The sequence below is a fragment of the Mytilus californianus genome, unplaced genomic scaffold, assembly GCF_021869535.1.
Source record: "Mytilus californianus isolate M0D057914Y unplaced genomic scaffold, xbMytCali1.0.p SCAF_5, whole genome shotgun sequence".
NCBI classification, from domain to species: domain Eukaryota; kingdom Metazoa; phylum Mollusca; class Bivalvia; order Mytilida; family Mytilidae; genus Mytilus; species Mytilus californianus.
Genome location: NW_026262701.1, coordinates 34,415,364 through 34,425,030, shown reverse-complemented (window position 1 = coordinate 34,425,030; position 9,667 = coordinate 34,415,364). Strand labels below are relative to the sequence as shown.

At 36.2% G+C, this 9,667-nt stretch overlaps 1 protein-coding gene across 1 annotated transcript; it reads left to right on the top strand.

Annotated features, from left to right (window-relative positions):
- Nucleotides 1-1,946: 1,946 nt before the first annotated feature.
- On the top strand, nt 1,947-4,493 carry LOC127701223 (uncharacterized). Its single transcript, XM_052205041.1, has one exon. It carries the CDS (start codon nt 1,997-1,999, stop codon nt 3,707-3,709), a length of 1,713 nt encoding a protein of 570 aa, XP_052061001.1. The 5' UTR covers nt 1,947-1,996; the 3' UTR covers nt 3,710-4,493.
- The last annotated feature ends 5,174 nt before the right edge of the window (nt 4,494-9,667 follow it).

Genomic DNA, 9,667 nt, shown 5'->3' with positions numbered 1-9,667 from the left:
TGCCCCTCTCATTATATTTCAGTGACAAGGCGACATTATCAAATCGCAACGAAAAACATGTATATTTGTAGTTTTTGTAATTTTACATGTTGGTATAAATGCAACCCAGAGTAAACCACTTTCGTCAATATCAACACAACACGGTAGAGTCAAGCCAATCTTAGTTGTGTCAATCATTTGTAAAAGTGCTCCATTTTTTCCAAGTATGTATATAAGATTGTTCCGTATGTCGGCTACAACCAAACTATCGACTTTCGTTTTCACAAAATCCGATGGAGTAAACGGATGTCTCTTTTCCACCTGTCCATCAAACTTCCATTTTAGTTGCCCGTCTTTTTTGGTAATTGCCACTATTCTACCCTCTAGGTTTTCTGGCAAAGCATCAACAAGATAAATGCTATCAGAATCGTCAGCTATACGCGTGACACACACAAAACATTCCTTGATATGTCCATTTTTATAATGCTTTATTTCTTTTCTATCCCTGCTGTCGAGGGTAACTATTTTACTATGTCTTGTATTCATCTCATATTCGTTTAAGCTAATATGAATTTCACCTTCCAAATTAACGAATATTGCTATTGGAAATAAAGGTGCAAACGACTTTAGTTTTCTTGTCCCGTCCTTAGTCGCTTTATACAAACATGTATCGTTAGAACAAGTAAACAGTAAGTCTCCTGATGGTGTAATTGACATGTCATATACTTTTTTTTCACTTATATCTTGTTCGAGTTTTAGATCTGGTAGAATGCAATATTTTTCAATTTTCTGAGCAGCATTACAAACTATCCATAGATATATAGTTTCGGTGTATTTGCTAATTTTCATTCGAGTAACACTGGGAAGACTCAAACTGAATGATTTATTGAATGATATGGACAATTCCGAGATTGAGTTTTGGAAACCAAAAATTTTGGAAACGACCTTTTTGTTCAAATTCATAGACTCAAAAATCGGAAGCATTGGCAAGTTTGTTTGCTCACTGGGACGCGACAACATTTCTGCAGATAACCATTTCATGATGTCTTTAGTCTCCCTCTGCAGATAATCGACATCGACGTCACCTGGTTCTTGCAATGTATTGTCAATAAACATTTTCGTTTGTCGCATTTTATCAATATTATTCGTAAAAGTATTCTTTTTCTGCAAAAGGATGTCTTTGATTTTAGTCTCTTCCAGATGCACTTTAGTTAGCAAAAACTCTTTGTGGAGCTTAATTTGTACACTCAATATTTCTTCTTGCCGCTTTATTGAACTAATGATGCTCTGGAATCGATAATGTTCTTCTGACTGGAGTTGACGAATTTTACTCAATGTATCCTTGCATATTGGTTTTACATCATTTTGAATTTGTTCTACAAAGGATTTAATCCGTGTAATAGATTTTATTACGATTCCCTCAACCTCTGTTAAACTATGTTGTGAATGGTTTCTGACAAACATGTTGGACAAACTAACTGGTCACAACTTTGACAAAATATACAATATAATTGATTTCGATGAATATGGCAATGATTGGGGTTAAGTCGTTCGTGAAAACTTGTAAGTGAAATTATTTTGTGTGTCTCCGCGAGTTTAAATTTTGTATGAATATTTTCTGTACACAACTGGCACATCGATAACTTACAATCTGTACATTTCCATTTTAAAAAACTGTTCCTTTCACAAACCTCGCAATATTTCATATTTTTATCAGCTGTGTCGGTCATTTTTGCAGTATAATTCTTCTGTGTTCACACAGTCTATTTCTGTTGAATGATTTAATTGACATATCAATTGACTTGTGGACCCAAAATTCAATTGTAAATTTCCGTGTTATAAGGAAGCAATCAATATGAATTTTCGAAAATAGACATTTTAGTCAAAATTTAGTTGAATATAAAAATATCCCTTTGAATTCCTACACCACTCAAGCTCTTCCTTCCTTCTATTCAAAAACAGGGAAAGGGAAAACTCGGCATTATACACACAAAAAAGACTGATAAACAGGAAGAAAATGACTGATGCAAAATTACAAAGTGAAGCTCAAACTTTAATAATTTGTCAATTATGCGAAAGTAACAGTACCGTTAGATGGAAATGCATTGCATGCGATTTATTAATGTGTGACACCTGTACAGATAAAATACATCCGAAATTTAAATTGGCGGAGACGCACAGCATCATACCATTGAAGGATATTGGTACAATGATTTTTCCTGTAATGAAACTCAAACGAATTCCATGTAGAATTCACGACAACCAGACCTACTGCATATTTTGTCAAAGTTGTGACCAACTAGTATGTCCAGTATGTTTGTCTCAGTCACACCAAAAACATCAATTCTTACAACTAGAAGAAATCCTCAAGAAAAAAATCGAAAAGATAAAAACATTTGACGCACAGATCGAATATTTCATATTACCGTTTTACCAGAAAGAATCGGAGAAAATAGAAAAATACTTTATGGAAGTTACAGAACATTTCAAGGATATAAAATTTAAAATTGCCACACAAGAAGAAAAACTTATCACAGAAATAAAAATCCAGAAGTTAGGAATGACTGAAGAACTGGAAGGAAGGATGGCATTAATTGATAATTTCATCACCGAGAAAAGAAATAACATTGCAAAAATCATCGAAAACTCGTCAGTAAAACGGGAATGTTTAAGTGATATATTAAAGAAAGCTCGAGATGTAGAGCTATTGCATGAAACGATGAAAGAAACTGAAAAATGGCTCTCAACTGTCAATGATGATACCCAAATAAGGATGGAGGATTTTCCCAGACTTCCTTCTTTTGAATTCGCTACCATCAAAAACGAAACAATCGCAAAGCTATTTGGGTTTCTGCAGTGTGGTGTACAAATATCTACAAAGATAAAAAAAACTTTGTCAATAGGCATCTCTCGTATTTCTAAACTAACTGTTAACAGTAGACGCGAAGATATCTGGCTCAGCAGCGGTTACTCATTCGAGACACGTAAATACGCCATACATACCGATTTAAAGCTTTTACAAAAAGTAGAGGATAAAAGGGAATATAACATTTACGACATGGCGCCGACTGTCAATGGGGATCTTCTTTTCACGATTATAGAACTTGACTGCTACACGTATATAGCAACAAAGGATGGAATTGAACAGTTTCGTTCCTTTTCGCCATTATTTCCAAGAGCTGTACATATTAGTACGAAAGGTGTTATCTATGTAAGTTTGCGAGATAATGGGCCTATCTTCAAAACGAACGACAAAGGTGCTCGTAAAATAGTCATTGTCAACTTTAATGACAAAATTGAAATTAAAAGATTTGGAGATAAAAAAATGTTGACAGATGTAACAAGAATAAAAAGTGACAAAAACGGTTGCGTTTACTTTATCGACCTTTCCTCGAAAAAATCAGACGGAAGAATTATTGCAATGTCCCCCGATGGTCTTACTAAGTGGATTTATGAAGGAAAGATTGACACGGATAACAGCTTTACTCCAACAGATTTAGTAGTCACCAAAGAGGGCAAGTTGATAGTGTCAGACATGCACAACTTCATGCTTCATATAATTGACAGTAAGGGGGAGTTTATTCAAAAGCTCTCTTTAAAAACAATTGGTATTTTAAACTCTCTCTGTATTGATATTGATAATAATGATGACTTGTACATTGGATGTGCGAGTGACAAGAAAAGCCCAGAAACATCAAAGCTGTATGTTATAAGTGTTACTATGTCTTAACAATCAAGAGGTTGCTTTAAACGAATATCAACATTTTTGCTACTTCTTTTTTATTTTGTGTTTGCCATTTGAAGGAGGAAGGTTTTATTTCAAAATGTTTTCCCCCAGAGAGGGACTATCGTTTAAGACCAAGGATTCTTATAGTACGTTTTACAATTAGACTGCTTAAAAAGAAAACGTCAAGAAATATTATTAAGAGTGTAAACAACTAGCTAGGTCATCCTGGGTTCCTGTCCATAGCATGGAATCAATTGATACTTACGAAATGGTTTTTCTTAAATGCTTTTCATTCTATTTGATTGTTTTTGTGGTATTACAGCCCTTGGAACTTTGAAAATTTTTTAAAAGTTGTACTCATCCCAATTTATTTGTAATGTCTGCAGATCTAGAGCAGATCTAATATACATCAATTAATAATGCACAAAAGAAATTAACTAAAAAATGATACCAGTTTTATTTCTGGAATAACTTTCATCTAGACCAAAAGTTTTAAGACAAGCACATGAAAGGGGTTAAGGATCATCAAAGATGATACAGGCCTAATCAGAACAGTCAAAACCATCCAAGATAAACTTTGCCTTATAGTATTGCAACCTTAGTGTTTGCACAATTATCTAGTTTAGAAAACTGAAAAATTATTTAGAAAGAACAGGGTTAACATGATAAAATGTCACTTCTACTTTGCTTTACTGATTATGATTGAATGTTATGTTAAAGGTTTAATAAAGATCAAGGTCTTAGTACAGGTATCGCATAAACTTGACATTACAAATGACCCAGGAAAATGAGATCAAAATCATGTACACTATACAATAAACACAAATAACACATTGCTTATAGCAGCAGAAAAACCGACCAAAAAATAAGGTCAAGTCAGATGAACCCTGTTAGACAAAAATAACCAAAATACATTAAGAAGGAAACATACAGCCTTCAACAATCTACAAGTGTCTATATAATATATCAAGGTCTACATCAGACGAGTCTATACAGGCTGATAGCCAGTTGAAATTAAACAAAAGAAATTACAATCTTGATCAGAAAAGGTAAAAATGGCACAGTTTGTATATTTCAATTGTTTACAACTGTTTCTTTGGGCTTTAAAAGTTGAATGTAGATGCAAAATTTCTGGACATTGTTCATCGGCCTTTATTTTTCATAAAAGATGCCTATTTGCAACATCATACGGATGTACGGAGTACTAAATGAAATACGATTGATTGATTGATTGATTGATTGATTGATTGATTGATTGATTGATTGATTGATTGATTGATTGATTGATTGATAACTGTTTGCTTAACGTTTTATGTATTCAGGAAGAGAAACATTCAAAAAACAATTAATGCAATAGTGATGAAGGGCGGATAATTTCGGACTGCCACTGAAATACAATGGATTCGGACAAATATTTCGCCCTGCAACAGGCCAAACAACCCCTTAAAGTGTTGTTGTAAGGGTTCCTGAATGTGGCACTCTCTTTACACGAAGCATCGGATTCAACGTCCGCATTCTAATCGGACATGGTTTCGAAGTTATAGATCCCTCATACCCGAAATGGTACTACGCAGATTAGCACTATTTATAGAGGTTACCTCTGTGCACCTTTCAGCGGAACCCGAACGGACACCCTACTTTGGCAAGGGATTTACTTTCGGTCGGAAGAACACCAAGGTGACAATTTTTCTGTAGCACTGTCACCAGTGGGGTGAAATAAAATAATATCAATGTCGCATATATATTCATAATGAGAAGTTCTTATGTATCTTATATTAAATTCAACGTACTAAGAACATGTAAAAATTAAAGAAGTCAAACGGATTATGGAATTAGTTGCTACCAGTCTTGACTATTCATCGACTATATTAGTATGGACTAAAGGAAATGTTGGATATACGTTTATGAGACAGAAATCCCGTAATAAAAAGCAGGTGGCCATCTAGGGGTCAATATGCGGTCTTTGGCAATCCTAGTATAAGGGTGCTTTACAATACGCCAAAATATAAATCGGTCAGAGTCCAACAAAATAAGTTTAACAATAACTATTAAAGATCTCAAGGAAGCGTTTTGATATTGATAAACTGGAGGATAGCAAGGTTAAAAGAGAATTTGCTATAAAGTTACAGAACAGATACCAGGTATTGGAAAACTCAGTAAGAGATGAAAATGAAACATTAGATGAGAAGTGGAATGAGATAGCAGATATATACACTAAATGTAGCGAGGAATGTATCGGCTATAAGCAAAAGACAAAGAAAAAAGATTGGATCACACCGGAAACATGGAACCAGATTAACATCAGAAGGCAGGCTAAAAAGAAAGTCAATGATACCAAATCACTAAGATTGAAAGACAAATACCAACAAGATTATAGTGACATACATCGCAATGTCAAAACCCAGGTTAGAGCTGATAAGAGAAGATTTATGGATAATTTAGCAGATCAGGCAGAAGAAGCGGCTAATAAAAGAGAGCAAGGCAACCTCTACAAAATTACCAAAATCATCTGTGGAAAAGGCAAGTCATCACCTAACATCCCAGTGAAAGACAAACAGGGTATTTACTAACATCTGAAAATGAACAAGAAAAAAGATGGGCAGAACACTTCAGTGAAATTTTGAACAGACCATCTCCAAAAGAACTACCTACTATTCCAGAGCCTAACATTGAACTGGAAATAAGTATTGAACCACCCACCATATCTGAAATTGTAACAGCAATCAAGACTCTAAAGAACGGAAAAGCTCCTGGTTCAGATAATCTAAATGCAGAACTGTTCAAAACTGATCCTATCTTAGCGGCCAATACCCTCCAACCAATTTTCCATTACATCTGGAAAGAAGTTAAAGTACCAACAGAATGGGATAAAGGTATCATCATCAGAATACCTAAAAAGGGTGCATTAAATGACTGCAATAACTGGCGTGGAATCACTCTTATATCTATTCCTAGCAAGATCATGGCCAAAATTATTATAAAAAGAATATCCGAATCAATCGACAGTTCATTAAGAAAGGAGCAAGCAGGATTCCGCAAGGGAAAAGGCTGCGTTGACCAGATTTTCATCCTGAGAAATATCATTGAACAATGCACAGAATGGCAGCGGCAACTCTACATCAATTTCATCGACTTCGAAAAAGCATTTGATAGTATTCATAAGGAAAGCCTTTGGAAAATCATACAACTTTATGGTATCCCACAACACCTGATCCATCTAATCAAGGCTTTTTATGAAAACTTCAAATGTACAGTCGGAAATGAACAACTTTATTTCCCAATTAAAACTGGAGTAAGACAAGGATGTGTAATGTCATCTACACTATTTATAATAGCCATCGACTGGGTGATGCGACAAACAACTGCAGATATCCCAAGAGGCATAAGATGGGGAACTTTCACCATTCTTGAAGATTTGGACTTTGCTGACGATATTGCTATGCTATCGCACACTCACCAACATATCCAGGAAAAGTCCAGTCGAATAGAAAAGTATGCAGGACAGATAGGTCTGAAAATAAACACAAAGAAAACTGAAGTAATGAGTTTAAACATTAACAACCCAGTACCAATTATAATAAACGGGAAACCATTACCACAGACCGATACCTTCACTTACCTAGGAAGTACTGTAAGATCAGACGGTGGAGCCAACACTGACATCAAACAAAGACTGTCAAAAGCTAGAGCTGCTTTTAATAACCTGCAGCCTGTATGGAAATCTGGTCAATACACCATCCGGACAAAGCTAAAACTATACAACAGTTGTATACTACCTATCCTGTTGTATGGTTCTGAATGTTGGCGAATGACAGAGGCAGACCAACAGAAGCTCTCTACATTCCATACCAAGAGTCTGAGGAGAATCCTGAGGATATTTTGGCCACAAAAAACCACCAACCAGGACCTCCTCAATAAATGCAAACAGGAAGAGATCAACTTACTCATTAGCAGGAGAAGATGGAAATGGATTGGCCATGTACTACGTAAGAGCCCTGAAGAACTTACAAAAGCAGCAATGTTCTGGACCCCAGAGGGAAAGAGGCGAAGAGGACGACCTAAGATAACATGGCGGCGCACAGTTGAGTCTGAGATGGCATACTTCCAACATACTTGGGGGAGCTTGAAGAAGATGGCACAAAACAGACAAATGTGGAGAAACTTCGTTGCTGCCCCACACGCCAATGAGCGTAATGGGCAGTAAGTAAGTAAGTATTAAAGATCTGCAATTAGTCCAAATGACAAAACATTAAGATATAAATAAAGAAATGCAGAAAAATACAAAAGGGCAGTCTGCGATTACATGGTTAATTTGATAGTTGAAATTCGACTTTGAACTAGCTTTGGAAACCGCGATTATACTCTTGGATCTGTTCCTATTGTCTTTTGTGTTTTTGTTATTTGTTTCTGTGCTGAGTGTCGACACCTTTAATTGTTCACGTCTTTATCCTTTAGAATTTGCTCGTTGTCTCGTTGATAACCATGTAACATCTTATTCTTAATAACAAGAAAAGTTATGTCTAGCTTTGAACTTTATATCATAATTTGACTGTTAAGATTTACAAATTTTTTTTCAAAATAAGTTTCAGACAACGGATGGTTTAGTTCCCCAAGAATGCAAAATAACCAAATCGTAATTAAGTTTCGAAAGCAACATTAATTCGATATTTTAAAATACAAACAAAATTCGATTTTTTTACTGGTTCTTGGGGGTAATCTGACACCCTATCAAGACCTACGGAGCCCTGTTGGTCTCACACAGATTATAAAGTGTCTTTTAAAGTCCTGCGCTGAAGATGTGTAAAGTCTAGCGCTGGAGATGTAAAGTCTAGCGCTAGAGATGTAAAGTCTAGCGCTGGAGATGTAAAGTCCAGCGCTGAAGATGTAAAGTCTAGCGCTGGAGATGTAAAGTCCAGCGCTGGAGATCTAAAGTCTAGCGCTGGAGATGTAAAGTCAAGCGCTGAAGATGTAAAGTCTAGCGCTGGGGATGTAAAGTCTAGCGCTGGAGATGTGTAAAATCTAGCGCTGGAGATATGCAAAGTCTAGCGCTGGAGATGTAAAGTCAAGCGCTGGAGATGTAAAATCAAGCGCTGGAGATGTAAAGTCTAGCGCTGAAGATGTAAAATCAAGCGCTGGAGATGTAAAGTCAAGCGCTGAAGATGTAAAGTCAAGCGCTGAAGATGTAAAGTCTAGCGCTGGAGATGTAAAGTCAAGCGCTGGAAATGTAAAGTCCAGCGCTGGAGATGTAAAGTCAAGCGCTGGAAATGTAAAGTACAGCGCTGGAGATGTAAAGTCAAGCGCTGGAGATGTAAAGTCTAGCGCTGGAGATGTAAAATCAATCGAATTATACGAATTCCAAACAAAAAGAAATTAGAAAATTCACCAAAGAGTCAGAAACTCACTAAAATAAGTAAGAAAATACCAAAACGAGAATAAAAAAATTTATAGACGGAAGAAGAAATGAAGCACACTATGACCAGCAAACAACCATTAGATAGCTGATAGTGGGGGCATAAAGAACCCTCAGATAGCTGATAGTGAGCATAAAGAACCCTCAGATAGCTGATAGTGGGCATAAAGAACCCTCAGATAGCTGATAGTGGGCATAAAGAACCCTCAGATAGCTGATAGTGGGAATAACGAACCCCTTGATAGCTAAAAGTGAGCATAACGAACCCTCACATAGCTGATAGTGGGCATAAGGAACCCTTAGCTAGCTGAAAATGGGCATAAAGAACCCTTAGATAGCTGAAAGTGGACATAAAAAACCCATAGATAGCTGATAGTGGGCATAACGAATCATTAGATAGCTGATAGTGAATAGAATAGAATAAAGGTTGGCGACGTTGGCGACGTTGGCGAACAGTATTGATTTCATAAAGGTTGGCGACGTTGGCGACGTTGGCGAACAGTAATGATTTCGTAAATGTTGGCGACGTTGGCGAATAGTAATGATTTCGT